General features: G+C 36.3%; 2 protein-coding genes across 6 annotated transcripts in view; one reads left to right on the forward strand and one right to left on the reverse strand.

Annotated features, from left to right (window-relative positions):
• Positions 1-229: 229 nt before the first annotated feature.
• Positions 230-16382, forward strand: RTRAF (RNA transcription, translation and transport factor). Of its 4 annotated transcripts, XM_078334917.1 has the most exons (9): positions 230-383; positions 1902-2026; positions 5239-5338; positions 10201-10287; positions 11408-11496; positions 12432-12560; positions 13502-13570; positions 15881-15929; positions 16053-16382. In XM_078334917.1, the coding sequence occupies exons 1-9, from the start codon at positions 323-325 to the stop codon at positions 16205-16207; spliced, it is 864 nt and encodes a 287-aa protein (XP_078191043.1). In that variant the 5' UTR covers positions 230-322; the 3' UTR covers positions 16208-16382. The 4 variants fall into 4 exon arrangements, with proteins under 4 accessions (XP_078191043.1, XP_002753948.1, XP_009004276.1 ...); XM_002753902.7 differs by lacking the exon at positions 12432-12560; XM_009006028.5 differs by lacking the exon at positions 12432-12560 and having other exon boundaries at positions 11408-11484.
• A 103-nt stretch (positions 16383-16485) lies between these two features.
• The window catches only part of NID2 (nidogen 2), a 62149-nt gene continuing 61276 nt past the window's right edge, over positions 16486-17358 (reverse strand). For both annotated transcript variants that reach the window (XM_035260521.3, XM_009006025.5), the window contains one exon: positions 16486-17175. In XM_035260521.3, the coding sequence (XP_035116412.2) occupies positions 17165-17175 (11 nt within the window). In that variant the 3' untranslated portion in view covers positions 16486-17164. The remainder of the gene's footprint in view (positions 17176-17358) is intronic.

Consider the following 17358-nt stretch of genomic DNA (forward strand, 5'->3'; position numbering starts at 1 on the left):
CTGTACGTTACAGCAAGAAAGAAAGGAAAGCGGCTTCCCAGGGGTTTTCTGCCTATTGTACAACCAGGAAGCTGACAATAAAGTTTGTTTGAGCGTCGACGTCCGCCGACGTGGCCCCGCCTCTTCAGCTGGAGCCGCGATTGGTAGGCATTTGCCGGCGGCCGCCGCTCTTAAGCCACGATTGGCGAAGGCCGCCGTCATTTTCAGAGCGTCCCAGCGCCAGCCCGCCCTCTCGCCGCGTCGCCGGTGCCTGCGCCGCCCGCTCCACCTCGCTTCTCCTCTCCCGGCCGAGGCCCGGGGGTCAGAGCGAGAAGCGGGGACCATGTTCCGACGCAAGCTGACGGCTCTGGACTACCACAACCCCTCTGGCTTCAACTGCAAAGGTGAGGCGGCGGCCTCGGGCCGGCCGCGTGTCCTGGACCCGGGCGGTGGTCCCTGCCTCAGTGCCGCCCCCCCACCTCCCCGCCGGGACCCTCGGCGGCCTTGTCTCCGCCGGGGGCCTGTCTCGGCATTGTGACTTTCTGCACTTGCTTAACTCCTGTCTCGGCATCGTCACTTTCTGCACTTGCTTAACTCCTAACACCACATAACTATTTTCTCAGCACACAAAAGGGAGAACATTCGTCTTTCTCATTCACCATTCTACTTCGTGGTTCCCCGGGTAATTAGGCGATACCTTGAGCACCTGCTAATTGTGAGCCAGCGCGGTGCTGGCTTCTGAGGAAGGTGCTGAGTAACTTGAAGACTAGTTCACTGCCTGCCAGGAGTCAAGGGGTCGGGGGGTGCAAGGGGTGGAAGCAGTCAGAGCCCACTGAACGGTTTGAGACCAAAAAACAGTACACAGTGAAATCAAAACCGATCACAGTGGGAGAGTAAGCGCGTGTAGGAACGGGCTAATTGTGTTGTGTGGTCTTGCAAAAAACTTAGTAACACATGAGTGGGGAGGTTGAATTGGAAATACAAAGGTATTTGGGATTTTACAGCATTAGAATTTAAAAAAGTAATTACGTTGCTACTCACGGTAACTCAGCAACTGCCTACCACTGCTCATTTACTTTTGGTAGTTCTGGCCTGTGGTAGATAAGTAAGTTTGAAAGTGATCAAGTATTACTTGTGATACTCATGGAAGCTTGAATTTGACTCACAAATTGAAAATTTCTCAGCAAGATTACAGTGTTTTGTTGATCTCCTGTAGAAGCATATCAAATTATAATCTGTTGTTTTACTTTACCAAAAAAGGATCCGTGACAATAGAGCCTAGATCTGGATTGGAGTTGTTGAGTCTCAATGTTCTTACTTGTAAAATAGGGTATTACCTACCTCAAAAGAAGTATGGAGAGGATTAAACAAAATAATGTACGCACTTAATGCGCAGTTAACATTACATGACAACAGTGGTCACTTAATTTCTTGTACTTATTTGTTATTTATTTTACTTTATTACTTTGCTGTAAATTTAACCTTGCCCTCTCTCCCCTTACTGCCCTCAAAGGAACTGGAATATTAATATCTAACTCTTACATAGCAAAACTGTGTGCCAGGAACTGTTTTTATCCATATTTATTTTATTTAATCTTCATAACAACTCTGTGAGGTAAGTTCTATTATCACCCTCATTTCGCAGCTGAAGAATCGGAGGCACTGAAAATGTAGGTGATTATCACAAGTTCACACAGCTGCTGAATATTTGAACCCAGAATTTGAATTCTGGCCAGGATTTGAACAGATAATTGTTAATTTGTGACTCCAGAATCTGTACTTTCAACTCCTCCTTCTGGTTCAATTAATTTAGTATTTTGAGGTTAAGGAAATTCCACAAGAACATATATCTGTGGAGAAGGAGGTGTTTTATGTAGTGCTTCTAGTTATTTCTGTGTTTGTTTTTTTTTTTTTAATTGCAGATGAAACAGAATTTAGAAACTTCATTGTTTGGCTTGAAGACCAGAAAATCAGACACTACAAGATTGAAGACAGAGGTAATTTAAGAAACATCCACAGCAGTGATTGGCCCAAGTTCTTTGAAAAGGTAATGAATCAGGAAGTAAAGTAAAAGTACAGAGAGCTTGTCTGAACATCATATGAAGATGAGCTTAAAATTACTTTCTTAAGATAAAAATGATAATGATAGTGTTAGGAAAGCTGGATTTCAGGGATTTCGCTATTTTCTTACTCTGTTTCTTTTGCTTTTAGAGCAAATTATTTTATGGCTTCCTACCAAGCTTTCAATGTTAGATATAAATAGTTTTCTCTAGAAACATGACGTTTCTTAATTAACGATATAAATATTTCACTTTCCTTTGATGGCCCAAATCAGAATTTTTGTTAAACTGAAAATGGAGCAGTAATACACTTACAGTGCTATTTCTTTTATTAAAGACATTGGCCAGGTGTGCGTGGCTGAAGTGGCAGATCGTTTGAGCTCAGGAGTTCTGAGACCGGCCTGGGCACCCTGTCTATACAAGAAAATAGAAAAGTTAGCTGGGTGTGCTGGCATGCGCTTGTAGTGTCAGCTAATTAGGAGGCTGTGGTAGGAGGATCAGCTGAGCCTAGGGAGATCGAGGCTGTGCTGAGCAATGATTAGAACCCTGTGCTCTAGCTTGGGTAACAGTAACAATTTGTCTCAATAAAAAAGGGAAAAAAAAGACACTGACATGCTTGAAAACTAAGATTGTCATGTTTATACTTATATTTAACATAGATATCCGTTGTCGTATACTAGAGAAATAGTCCTTGAAACATCTCTGGTATATCATATTTTTGTGCCTCGAATAATTTTCCTATTGATTTAGTTTTAGTAACTTTCTGCATAAAAAAGAATTCTCAGAAAAAATCCTTTCACAGTGTCATTACTTCCATTAAACATTTTCATCAGTTATGTTACTTTGATGAGTGAGATATTTTTCTTGAAAAATATGAAAAAGACTAAGTTTTTGATATGCTAGGACAATGTGATTAGGTACTTTCTCCATAGAATCAATGATTTTATAAATTAGGGATTGTATAAATTACCTCAGTGTTAATAACCTTTCCGTGTCTCAATTTTCTCATCAATAAGTAAGGGTGACAGTGGTACCTATCTCATAGGTATGGCTCTGTTTTTCTGGTTTTTTTTTGTTGTTGTTGTTGTTTTTGAGACAGTTTCCCTCTTGTTACCCAGGGCAATGGCGCGATCTCAGCTCATCACAACCTCTGCCTCCTGGGTTCAGGCAATTCTCCTCCCTCAGCCTCCTGAGTAGCTGGGATTACAGGCACACGCCACCATGCCCAGCTAATTTTGTGTATTTTTAATAAAGACGGGGTTTCACCACGTTGAAAAGGATGGTCTCGATCTCTTAACCTTGTGATCCACCCACCTCAGCCTCCCAAAGTGCTGGGATTACAGGCGTGAGCCACTGCGCCCGGCCCGTGGCTCTGTTTTTCATGAGTGACTTCACAGAAGTGCCTGGTGCTTACCAAGTGTGATATGCTTCCTACTGCCAATGCCTCTGTACTGCTACTGTTAATACTACTGTATGCTTTCCTTTGCTCTTAGAAAATATTTTTAATATTTTCAATGGGCTTCTTAACACTTTGAAATAAATTTTTAGGATTTTATTTTGTTTATATTACATTTTATGATCTGTTCATGTTACAAGACAATAAGGAATTTTATATGTAGAAGGGTATTTGGAGATCATAAAAAATGTTCTGGGCTGGGCGCGGTGGCTCACACCTACAATCTCAGCAATTTGGGAAGCCGAGATGGGTGGGTCACCTGAGGTCAAGAATTCAAGACCAGCCTAGCCATCGTGATGAAACCCTGTCTTTCCTAAAAACACAAAATTAGCCAGGCATGGAGGCATGGTGGATCACAAGGTTAAGAGATCGAGACCATCCTTTTCAACGTGGTGAAACCCCGTCTTTATTTAAAATACACAAAATTAGCTGGGCATGGTGGCGTGTGCCTGTAATCCCAGCTACTCAGGAGGCTGAGGGAGGAGAATTGCCTGAACCCAGGAGGCAGAGGTTGTGATGAGCTGAGATCGCGCCATTGCCCTGGGTAACAAGAAGGAAACTGCCTGTAATCCCAGCTAAGGAGGCTGAGGCAGGAGACTTGCTTGAACCCAGGAGGCAGAGGTTGCAGTGAGCCAAGATTGTGCCATTGCACTCGAGCCTGGGCAACAGCAGGACTCTGTCTGAAATATATATATATATATATATATATATATATATATAGGGGTGGGTGGGTAGGGGTGTGTGTCTGTGTGTGCGTGTGCGTACACACACGCGCACACATTTCTGATGTGAAATACCTGGAATGATAAGGTAAAATAACTTAAACATATCAGAACTTACCTAAGCAATTATTATCCTTCAAGTTGGTTTCTTCAGAATGGTGATGTCATTGTTAAAGCACATTTGGAACTTCCCTTTCGGAATTGCTTTTAAATCATGAGTTACATTGTTTAAATACCCTAAGTATTGACAGTTTTTGAATACTTTGAAGGTAGATTTGCCTTTTGGATTATAACCATATCTTGTGAGTTGAAGGGTTAAGATTTTTGGTTAGAAAATGTGTTACGACTAAAAGGTACTGATTCATTAATTATCCCTGAAAGGATTTTTACAAAGTTCCAGCAGTTTTGACTGATAACATTGTGCTAGAATTAGGTTTTAAGTTCTTGAGAGACTCATTTGAAGGACAACATTTATATTATTATAATGTTATAATGTTATATACAATGTTGAATATAAATATAATACATTTATTTGAATGTACAGCTTCTGGCATTTAGTTAAAATACTTGGTTACACCCGACATGCATGTTGCATGGCTACTCTTTGCAGTGGCATTTCCGTAGTATGAAAATTAAGGTTTAGATAATGATTTATTGTATATCCTTTTTAAAGGTACCCTTTTTAGTTAATTGCTCTGTGTATATTGTGACTAGGAATCAGAAAGCTTAGATTCTAGTCCCAGGTGTAAGTCCTGTATCCCTTGGCAAGTGTCAGTTTCTCTAGGCCTCAGCTTTCTCATCTATAAAATGAGGAAGTTGTTGTATTCTATCTTTTTCCTGAAGATGGTACACTTAAATATTCCCTTCTGTTGGGTTATATAATTGCATCTAAAGTGTAGTAATATAAATGTTGCTAAAATATTGTTAGAGATCCAAACTAAGGTCTCTATGCTCTACTGTTCTTTCTTCTGTGACTTTATGGTAATAATGAAACTGGTGGTTCTTTTCTTCCCCCTCACAGTATCTCAGAGATGTTAACTGTCCTTTCAAGATTCAAGAGCGACAAGAAGCCATTGACTGGCTTCTTGGTTTAGCTGTTAGACTTGAATACGGAGATAATGGTACGTTTTGTGGGGAATGTTTATTTTAAAGAGGAAAGGTGGGAAAGGCAGTGTGAAAATGTAGGGAACTTACCAGTTTGTTTTGTCTTATACTATTTTACCTTTGTTCATTCTTATCACAAGTTAAAAACACTTTTCTTGTCTTTCTTTTGTGTGTATGTTTCTTTTAGAATTTGGAAATGGTGCACTTTGGAGAAGGCTCATTGACTCCTCTTCTCACAAAGTAACACCACTTTGATAATATGGTCTGCACCTTAGCCTTTCAAATGAAATTGTTGTTAGTGTCTCAGAATTGATGAGACTTTGAAGTGTTGTTGCAGCAGGTCATTGTCTCAGGATACTGAAACATGTCTAATGCTAATGTACATTAATACTCTATAGGCCAGAATATGTTACTTATGCTTTTGTCTTATCAGATACTTCTATGGTTGGAAGCTTCTGAGTATTAGGATCTATAGTGAAAACAATTTTCCATTAAACTTGTGTTTTGTGTCATTAGACCATTTCATTTTTAAAGGCCTGCCAACATCTAAATGCAAGATTTGATTATCTTATCTTACCTCCATCCTCTGCATTTTGTGTTTTTCAGTTAGTTCCAGTCCTTTTGATTACTTACTTTGGAAGCCTTTTTATATCTTTGGCTTATCCCTATCCCTTCATCCTGCCTATACTGACCTTTCCTCGTGCTTGTTGTGTCTTCATTCCCATTGGCATAATTGTAATTTAGGCTTTTTTTACTTTCTGCCAAGAGTATTGTAATATCTCCCATTAATGTCACCTTCTTTTCTTAACTGCATGGCCAACCAAGCTAACTTTCTGAAACATAAATCTGTTTTAGGCTGCCACTTACTCCTTGTTTCCGAAGAACAGTTCCAGTTACATATTCATATTAATAAACATCATACATATTCATAAACACTAATTTCCCATTTGCTACAAAAAGAATTTTAAGCTCCAACCTGGTAGTTAATGACTGATACCCAACCAGTATTCACATCTTGACATCCCAGCCAAATTAGAATAATACGGTTTCCTGTTTATATCCCTTTTCCCCTCTGTTTCTTTGTTCACACTCTTCCTTTGGCAAATATACCATTTCATTCTCTCTTCACATCTAAATCCTAATCATCTTTTTAAAGATCCATCTCATGTGCTGCTTTTGCCTTAGCAGCAGTATTATTTCCCTCTGAACTGCCATAGCTTTAACTCTGTACCTTTTAAGTCATTGACCACTTTCCGTTTTGCTTCTCTGTCTTATTTGTCCCAGTAATTTGTAAGCTGATATTCAGCTTTGTTTCCTACATGGTATCTCTGTTAGCTTCCAATTGATGCTGTAACAAATTACTACAAACTCAGGGACTAAAAACACAATTTATTATTTTAGAGTGAGAAGGCCAACATTAGATGTTGAAGGTTAAAAATGGATTATAAAAATGGAACAAACAGAATAAGAATAAAACAGATAGAGATGTAAGAATTTATTTGGGACCAACCAAAAACCACTTTTGATAAGCTGCAAATTGGTTCATATACAATTCCTACCAATCTAGAGCAGGGTAGATAAAAGACCTTGTTAAAGGCCCTGGGAATCAATTTATACTACACCAAAGCTCGGTTAAGTGACATTAACTCACTGGGTTAATGTCAAGTTGTCAGCAAGGCTGGTTCCTTTTGGAGGCTTTTTCAGGGGAATCTGTTTCGTTGCTTTTTTACCTTCTAGAGGCTGCCTGGATTCCTTGACTCTGGCCCCTTCCTCCATCTTCAAGTCTAGCAGCATAGCATTTTCCAGTCTCTCTTTGACTCTGCTTCCATTGTCATAACTTTGTCTCTGGCTCTGATCCTCCTGGGCCCACCTGGATAATCCAGGATAATCCCCCATCTCAAGATCTTTAATTTTATCATATTTGCAAATCTTGCCATATAAGGTAACACACAGGTTCCGGGGATTGGACGTGGACATCTTGGTGGGGTAGAGGTCAGTATTGTGTGTCACAGTACCTGACATAGTTTCTTGCACACAAGTGCTTGTCAGTTTCAGTAATTGTGTGTGAATGCAGTCTATGTGAGTACTTATATACAGTGATGTGGAGCATCAGCCAGTTTTTTGCTGGTGCATCAGACTTAAATTTCAGAAGCCTTATGGCAAAAATCTTAAGGAAAGCTCTAATTTGAGACTTAGTTTACTTTTCTATACAGTTTCAAAAAAAAAAAAAAGAACCTAGTTTTTCTTCCTTTAGAAAATAAATGTATTCATACGCCTTGTGGCTTTGGTGTAGTATTGATTTCTAGGGCCTTTAACAAGGTCTTTTTATCTACCCTGCTCTGTATTGGTAGGAACTGTATATGAGCCAATTTGTAGCTTGTCAAATAAATTTGTAGTTTTTCAGTTATTGCCAAATAAATTCTTACATCTCTGTTTATTTGTTTTATTCTGTTTGTTCCATTTTTAATCTATTAACCTTCAGTGGTAGATGCATATGGTTATATATACCTATTTCTCAGTAATAGCATGTTCTTTTAATGAATAAAAGAAGCTTGTGTGTGAAGTGTAAATTTTTCAGTATTGAAAAAGGAAGTTAACATAGTTGAAGGTGTATGGTATCAAAAGTGTATTAAAAGTCTAAATTAGAAAACAAGTTTCATTTGTTTAGAATTGCAAGAACAGACTTGAAAATTGGTCAAATAATACTGTCTCTAATCAGTAGGAGGTGCTGATATTCTTTCGTGGTTTTACATTGATATGTTGCCTCCTTGACTTTTAGGTTACTTATTTTAAAATTTGCTGAAACCATTGTGAGTTTTTATTATTTGTGCTCTACTATTTTTTTTGAAGCCTTTTGGTGGCTTGTCAATTAACGTTATTGATAACTGAAATTTTTAAAATACGTTATTTCAGATGTATAGAAAAATTACAAAATAGTGCAAAGAATTTTCATATACCTCAAGTCTACAAATATAACATTTTACCTCATTGCTTCATCCTTCTCTCTACCCACAGACACACACATCATTTTTTTCTAAACCATTTGATAGTAAGTTGTATATGATTTCTTTTTAGTCTGAAACACTTTAAAGTGCATTTCCTAAAAATAACTTTGTCTTATATAACCAAAGTACAATGATCAAAATCAGGAAGTTATCTTTGATATACTACTGTTATCTCTAGATGCTGTTCACAGTTTACCAAGCCCCCACTTCTCCCGACAGAAAAAACCCAGAGCAATCCTGGATTATGCATTGCTTTTAGTTGTTACATCTCTTAGTATCTTATAATCTGGAACAGTTCCTGCCTTGATTTGTGCTTCATGAGACTGACATTTATTTTGTCTCTCAGTTTGGATTTATATCATGTTTCCTCATGATTAGATTTGGGGTTTATACTTTTGTTAGGAAAAACACAGAAGTGATGTCTTCTTTTTAGTGTGTCATATTAGGAGATATGTGATAGTGATATGTCGCATTACTAGTTATGTCACTTTGATTGCTGGGTTATGGTTTCCCCACTGTAAAGTTTACTGTTTTCCTCTTTGTAATATATCTTGTGGGAGGTACTTTGAGACTATCCATTACGTTTTTGCTCCTCAAATTTTCCCCACTAGTTTTAGCAACCATATGATGATTCTTGCCTGAATCATTTATTTTGTTATCAACAAGGTGTTTTTCTACTTTCATCATTTTTTCTACATTGTTGTTGGCTTTCCCCTGTAAGCTTTCCCATCTCTAATTTAGTTGTTTGTTTAAATCAGTGTAGATACATGGATTCTTATTTTACTCAATGGATTATCTTTTCTGTCCATCACATATTCTGCTGTTTATAGTGTTCCAGATGTGGCTCCTGGGAGCCTTTTGAATTCCAACGTAAATTTTAATGCTTTTACTTTTTCCTCGTTTCATTAACAGATCACATAAGCACTCTATAGCCTAAGACGACATTTTGAACATTAAGTTTAGTGAATTATTAATAAGTGTTTTTATTTGTGAACTTGAGCATTATTTTTCAAATGAAAATAAAATCTACCTTTGGAATTCTGAATATCACATTTTCATGAAATAAGTTTGAGGTGTATATATGATGGTGTATTTGATGTGTTGATTTTTTTTTTGTAACGCAAGGTTTTTGGATTTTATATACAGTATTCAAAAGATGATATGGGTGGGGGAGTGTGTTTTTTTAATGAGCTTGTATTTAATCTTATGTAACCTATCCTTAACCCTCCTCCCATTCTTCTACCTCAAATTTCAGAGGAAGCTTTAAAAACAGATTTTTTTCCTTCCTAAAATTTACGTTTGAAATGATTGCCTTCAGAAATGTTAATGAAACGAGATTTGTATCACGTAGTCCAGTAATTGCTTTAGCTTAATTGAAAAGATGTTTACATTGTCTTTTTATATTTTCTATAGTAAAAATTAAGTTTGATTGGATGGATTGTTTATGCTTATACAGGTTGAGCATCCCTAACCCGAAAATCTGAAATCCTAAATGCTCCAAAATCCGAAACTTTTTGAGCACTGACATGAGGACACAAGTAGAAATTTTCACACATAGGTACTTAACGCAGATATTGTTTATGCACAAAATTATTAAAAATACTCTCTGAAATTGCCTTCATGTTATGTGTGTAAGTTGTATATTGAACATGAAAATGAATTTTATGTTTAGACTTTGGTCCCATTCCCAAGATACCACATTTTATATATGCAGATAATCCAAAGTCTGGAAAAATTAAAAATTGGAGATTATTGGCATTTGCATAAGGAGTACTCAACCTGTAATCAGTTTAGCTCAGTTAAATTTGGTAAATAGTAGTCATTTTACCTTAGGTTGCAGTTCTTACAAATTATATTTTTGCCTAATTTTATAGCTGAAAAATACAAGGACTTAGTACCTGATAATGCAAAAACTGCTGACAATGCAACTAAAAATGCAGAACCATTGATCAATTTGGATGGTGAGTATATAATGCGTAACATTGAACATCAATATTTTGGGTTGCTTAAATGTTTTTTACTTTAAAGAATGAAATCCACGTTGACTTGGTTTTAGTAAATTAACAAGGATCCATGCAGACAGTATTTATGTTGACCTTTTATTCTCTATGTTTTTATAGTGTGCTTTCTTCTTCCCCTTGCATTTGAACATCTGAATGTTAATTTGATTTGCTTCTAGAAATTTGAGGTTTTAATTTGTATTTAATCATGGGGCCATTGTTTACCTTTTTGAATGTATAAATTTCTTTTAATCCAGCGACTGGTGAGACGTGGTAAAATTTTCCATTAAGTCTCAGATGTCTTTGAGTAATTTCTCTTTTTAAAAGTATGAAGAATCTAATTACCTAGATTATAATATGTTAAATATTCCTTCACTGGCTAATTCATTGTGACCTCTAATTTAGGAGTTAACCCTTTTTAATGAGAGAGGCGTTTAGACACTCCTGGGCCACTGCTTAGAGAGAAGGTTTTGGGAAAACTATCCATTGAGGGGATCTGTGTATTAAAATTAAAAGCCTTGAGAAGAAATGTTAATTAAAAGTGCTACATAAATTAGCCTTGCAGAAAAAGTTACAGGACAAACCTAATGTGAGTTAAATTAGTCATTTATTGAATTATTCAAGTTGGCTGATGAAGTACAGATGCTCCTTGAATGATGATGAGATCATTTTGAAAATATCATAAATCATTACCTGAATATCAGAATTCATGTAACACCCCAAAAGACCCATTGTAAAGTTGAAAAATGAAACTGGAAGCACTGTAAGTTCAGATTTTCCTCACCTTGCATTAGAGTTACATCCCACTGAATTCATTCTAAGATCAAAAGCTTGTAAGTCCAACCATCCTAAGTTGGGGACCGTCTCATACAGTCATAGGAAAACCATTTTATCTTTTACCAATTTATTTAGTTGTTGATAGTCTGCAGGGCTTCATTTTTTATCTCGTGAGTAGCAGTTTTAAAAACTAAGAGATTTGTTGTTACCGAAAAGTGAAAAATATTTTTGTATGTCCACAAATATGTCTGTAATTATACATTTGCAGAGTTGTAAGTTTTTCTTTATTTTTAATCTTCTATAGTAAATAATCCTGATTTTAAGGCTGGTGTGATGGCTTTGGCTAACCTGCTTCAGATTCAACGTCATGATGATTACCTGGTAATGCTTAAGGTCAGCTTCATGGTCTGGATTCTTGACAGAAACTGCATGTAGATAAATGTCTTTATTTTCTAAATATCAACTATTGATATTAAAATTTATGATCAAATGACTAAAATACAGTAGAAGAATGTGGGATATAAAACAGATTTCACGGTTTTATCTAATTTGGATTGTCTGTTTTGTGCCTGCCACTATGCTAAATCCTTTGCAAAGATGTTCTCATTCAATCTTGCCAACAGTCCTAGAGACAAATGCTAATATCTTTTTAAAAATATATATGATATGAAGAAACTGAGACTTAATGAGGATAGGTAAATGTGTCTAAAATGACAGAGCCAGGATTTTGAGCACTGTAACTCTGTGGTCCATTCTCTTTCCCACATTACCCTACTTCTGTTCAGTTAGTCCTTTTAATGATTCATGGTCTGTATTCATTAAGACAGTGAAAACTGCCAAATGAGTAATGGTGAATTTGGTCAGAAATATATATAACCCCAAAATCTCTTTGAGAAATGAATCTTTCTGTCCCCCATCCTACATAGTCCACTCAGTTTATAACTATACTTCAGGGAGCCCAGTAATCTTAAAGAGGTCTCTTGTTTCTGAGAGAAATCATAAATTTCAAAAGATTTATTCCTAGTAATCATGCAGGTACAGTGGTGTGGATCAGGGGAGTGGTACTTAAGATACCAGACTTGGAAATTATTTTAGAAATTATTAACGATTTTACAAGAGATTAAAAGCCAGACCTTGTGCATATAAACTACTTTGTGATAAGTTGAATAATTAAATTTCACTCTACCCAGAAGAGATTAAGCTATAACTTAACATGCTTTTTAGATTTTTATGTACTAAATATCAGTTTTGACAACACTGTTGTATTCCTAAGGTATTAAAATTTTCTGTACTGTATCTGAATGTTAACTTGGATTTTCTCAAAACAGATTGCATGCCTAAAGACAAAAATGTTTGTAGTGAAATTTAGCTATTTCGAAGGCTTGTTCTTTATTCAGACAATTATGTTAATTGCCTTGGAACAGTTCTACAGTGATCATGTCAGCTTTAATCATAAAGTAAGTGAGAGGAGCATCAGACAATGGATAGTGTATTTGGGGTTCTTTTGTTAGACTTCAAAACCCAAGGAGATAAAGTATAAATCAGCTACAACAAAAAGCTATAAAATTCTAGTCCTAGCTGCACATTTTTTCCTTTTGAGTTATTTTAAGAGGCTTTCAAACAGTAACATAATATGGAAAACATCTTAGTACATTTGTCAAGTACAAGAATCAGTATATTAACTATTTGGCAACCAGAATGTTTAATATGTTTGCAGTCACTGTTAAACATTGTTTGAATTCTCTTTTTCAAAGATAGCATTTGGTTTTTTTATTTAAAGTTTTCACACTTATTTTTGAGTTGTAACTGTCATCTCTCTAATTAAAATTCATTTTAAAAAAATTTGACTTTTAAGTGTGTATGGATACTTGCATGCATGCATGCCATAATGAAATGCCTTGGTGATCAAAACCACCAACAGTGTCCTTTGAAAGGTAAGAAAATATTTTACTAGAGTGAAGTGATAAAAGCAAAGTGTAAGACACTATGCATGATCTGCTACCCTTTGTGTCAAAAATGTGTATTCGTGCATAAGCATGCTCATCATTTCACAGTTTTAGGGTGAGCGTACATAAGAATCTGTAGGGGATCACAGGGCTAGGAAGGAGACCTACTTTTTGCCATGTATCCTGCTGTATTTAATAGGCACATGCATTACCTATTCAAAAATAGTTTTAATTGTTGCAAGCATCACTCAACATTATTAAAATACTAGAAGTGTGAAAGGTTACCTTATATTAGTGGTTTGGTTTTTTATTTTTAATTTATTGGAGAGTTTATTAATGAACTAGGTAATTCTGACTTCATCAAATTGAGCGTCCTTATTCTCTAGGCTCATAGAAAAAAGGATGACAGGTAAACAACCTATAAAAAGTGAAAATATTTTTGGGTTTCTTAGGCAATTCGAATTTTGGTTCAGGAGCGCCTGACACAGGATGCAGTTGCTAAGGCAAATCAAACAAAAGAGGTATGTTTTTATAAATCCTAAATAAGTTGTTAATGAACATTTCTTCTGCTATTGCCATGATTTTAAACTTTGCATGTATCTGTTTCAGAGATCCATTCTACATAAACAGCTTAGAGAAAGCATAGCTTACTTCAGTACTTCATAAAGCAAATTGAATGTATTCTGTGGCTGGGGGGTCATTTTTGAGTGAAAAACTTCATCTTCATCTCACTTTGTACTTTAGAAAGCTACAAGTAGCTCATCCACAGTCCATAAATCATACTTGTGGCCTGCTGAAGTTTAAAGTATTTTACCCTTAATGAAACTTATTTGATTATTTTGACTCATGCTGGGAAGAAGGAACACACTTCACTACAAATTAGTTTTTTTTCCATCTAAATTCTATTTTTTTTTCTTATTTCTTCAGAATAAATTACTGTTTTATTCAATTTCCTGGCATAAAACATGAGAAAGTAATTTGGCTAAGGTCACCTAGTTGATAAATGATTGAGCTCAGGCGACTAGTCTGATCTGAGAGCCTGTGCTTTTATGGTGGATGGGGACAAGGGTCCATGCGTGGATCTCAGCATGAGCTTGTCAATCTGCCCAAGTGAAGGGATGGGGGTTCTGTTGGAGTGTAAGGTTCAAGATACAGATGACTACAATGGTATCTTTCAGTCCTACTTTGTAGGCCAAGAAAGCTGTATCACGTGACTACCTTCCCCTTAAAGAGAAAAATACATGCTTCTGGAATATTTTTAGATTATATCAGAAATCCAAATATGCCTAAAGTTTCATTGGCTTTGCAGCAGTGGAGAGACTGTCCTCCAGTATCTGATAACACCTCCCTCCTGCAGCAATGAGGTTGTAGTGAATGCCTTGGGCACAACTATGTTTTTTGTCCTCCCTGCACCCTTCCCCCTTCCTCCAATGTGTTTTGTCCTCCAACCCCTTTAGGCAGGCCCAGAAGTGTTAAAAGGTTACTAATGCCAGGGCAGTATTTCTGAAAGACACTGTTTTCTTTTAAAGGTTCTTATTGGCTCATTATGTATGAATTGGGCCACTGGAAGTTGCATGAAAGATCAGCTTATGTCACCCACACTAGAAAACAGACAGTAAATTGTTCTCTTGTAATAAAATGATTCATTCAGCAAAACTATGTCTGCTTTGGAAGGCAGTGTAAATAAAGGCTTAGCCAAATCTCTTTACTCTCGTTTGAAAGTAAAATTTAGTTTTATTTTTAATGCTCCAAATCTTGGTGTCTCAAAAGACAACAGCCTCTAATTTAGTGGCATTCTTATAGTTTAGTGTACTTGTAACCATTCATAAACTAGTAGTTGAGGCATGTGGTAGTTTTCAGGGGTAGCTGTTCTTGGTGGTCTCTTGGCAGACAAAGGAAAAAAGCAAGCCTCTGGTACTAGATGAACATATAAAGCCATTCAGTACAATTCTGCTCTTTAATTTTGCTCACTATGCTTTCTTGCCCATTGGTTTCTTCCTTTACATCTATTAGCTGTTTTAAAGCAGATGGAGCCGAGGTAGATTTACCTAACTAGATAAGGCAAGAATTAAGCAGTGATTAAAGCATTTGAATAGTAACAGGTTTTAACATTGAAAGTACAGGTAGTGTGTTTTTTTTATTGGCAGTGATTTTATATAATCAGCAGGGAATACAGACTGATTGTCTTCATTTTAAATATTTGTTTCTGTGAAGTTTGGCATCACAAAATGGTATCATCATAGTTACCATCTTTAGTATGTGCATAGGTACTGAGTGGTTTAGTTTTTCTTCATTTTCCTAGACTGTTTCAAAGAAACTTCCAAGTCAACTCTTGAAAGTTAAGTTAAATTATACATAATCTTGGTAAACACCATGCTGGCTGAAAAAGTGGTTACATTTTAGATAGGTTTGTACAATTTCTAAAAACAAAGTAATGTGCTCAGAAATGGAAGACAATATAAGGTACTCTTTTTGCCCTGTATACTGTTGCCTACTGTAGCCAAAATAAGACAGTAACAGCCCCGCTCATATTGCCTTTCTCAGCAATAATGACAAGGCACTGCTGCAGCAGTAAGGATATAGTGTTTGTATTGCCAGGTCTAAAGAATTGGATGAGCTACAGAGGCTACTGGTACATTTAAAGGTAACTTCCCCCCCTAACCCATTGAAATAGGGAAAACTCGCTGATCACAAGGCAAATCTCAACAAAACTCCTAGTTCCCTTGCTCCTGCAGCTAAAAGAGTTAAAACACTAGAATAGGTAGGTGTGTTTCACTTTTAGTTGAGAAAAGAATTTATTGGTAACCATATTCTTTTTTGCTTTTTTTAAGGGCTTGCCTGTTGCTTTAGACAAACATATTCTTGGTTTTGACACGGGGGGTAAGTGATTGGTTTTAAATTCAAACTATTTTTTTTAGAGAGAGACTGAATACTTGAGGAAAATTAATAAATGATCTTAAATGCAAAAATTATGTATTGAAGCAGTGTTTTCTCATAAAACAGATGCAGTTCTTAATGAAGCTGCTCAAATTCTGCGATTGCTGCATATAGAAGAGCTCAGAGAGCTACAGACAAAAATCAATGAAGCCATAGTAGCTGTTCAGGCAATTATTGCTGATCCAAAGACAGACCACAGACTGGGAAAAGTTGGAAGATGAACGCTTCAGAACTTCTCCTTCTCACCTACTTAGTACAGTTGGGAACCACGTACACTTCTGGCATGTTTGGAAATCAAAATGTCACATTCTCGGGGGAGGAAGCCCAGAAAATTGGGTATGTGCTAGAGATTTACCACCATTGCTTTTTTCTTTAATAAAGTTTAGGAAAGTAGAATTTTTATTATGTACTGTATGTTTACATAAATCTTCTTTCTCCTTTGTGGTTAAGCTATATGCCAACCCCCAGCTTTGTCCTACAGACAACATAGATCCATAAGTCATAGGAAAACTTAAAATGTTTTATTGGAGTAATCTAGAAAATTTTAAAACTGTTACATCTTTGGTATTAATAAAATGTAATGCTTTCTGTGGGTACTTCTATAGAGGCACTTACAGGATCAGAAAATACAGATTGAATCATTTTAGCACCTTGTGATATAAATAGAAATGTATTGATGCAGAGGTAAAAAAAAAAAAATCTTAGAACTTTGGTTGGGAAACTATAAATAATCAATCCTTTCCCATCAGTTCTGCATTGGCTTCTCCAACTCTCAAGGTTTACAATTGTATCTTTATATTGATCACATGTGCTTTAGTTTCTTGGCCAGAAAAAATCCATAGCAAAAGTCAGAATCTTAAACTCTAATTCTTAGTTGTTGCATTTGACCGTTTAAATATGATATAAATGTTTACAAGAAGTTGCTTTAATAAGCAACAATTAAAATTCTATTACCTTTTTAAACTTGCAATAACAACCTTCATTTTTAGAAATACAGTAGTAAAGATTGAGGTATAAACTTTTCACAGAAGTCTTTTTGCACTAAAAAATGTTCATCTTTTATGTTCAGGAACATCTAATGGCCTATTCCTTTTTTACTTTCTTTGCCTTTGCAGTCACTGTTCTTTAAGATCCAGGTTCTGATTGTAAACTCCAAGTCTTCCTTTACATTACTGTATTTACTTTCTTCCTGTGAGAGAGGAGAGACTGGGGTGTGAGTGTGTTGTAACCAAGTTGCAACAGCAAGTCTTTTTCATTTTGGGTAGATTTAAGGCAGTAAAGACTGGCCCTCCCCCATGTAGTGGCCGTTAACTTTCCCAGCTCAAAAGTGGCTCTCAGAGCAGGAAGAAGGCGATGGTGGCAGTGTCGCAGA

Source organism: Callithrix jacchus, chromosome 8, assembly GCF_049354715.1.
Source record: "Callithrix jacchus isolate 240 chromosome 8, calJac240_pri, whole genome shotgun sequence".
In the NCBI taxonomy this organism is placed as follows: Eukaryota; Metazoa; Chordata; class Mammalia; order Primates; family Cebidae; genus Callithrix; species Callithrix jacchus.

Excerpts from the sequence above, each read along its gene's own strand:
- RTRAF (XM_078334917.1), top strand. The coding sequence starts at position 323 with ATGTTCCGACGCAAGCTGACGGCTCTGGACTACCACAACCCCTCTGGC. Across the intron at positions 10,288-11,407 it reads ACCATTGATCAATTTGGATG|TAAATAATCCTGATTTTAAG; the intron begins GTGAGTATATAA and ends AATCTTCTATAG. Across the intron at positions 13,571-15,880 it reads AGGCAAATCAAACAAAAGAG|GGCTTGCCTGTTGCTTTAGA; the intron begins GTATGTTTTTAT and ends GCTTTTTTTAAG.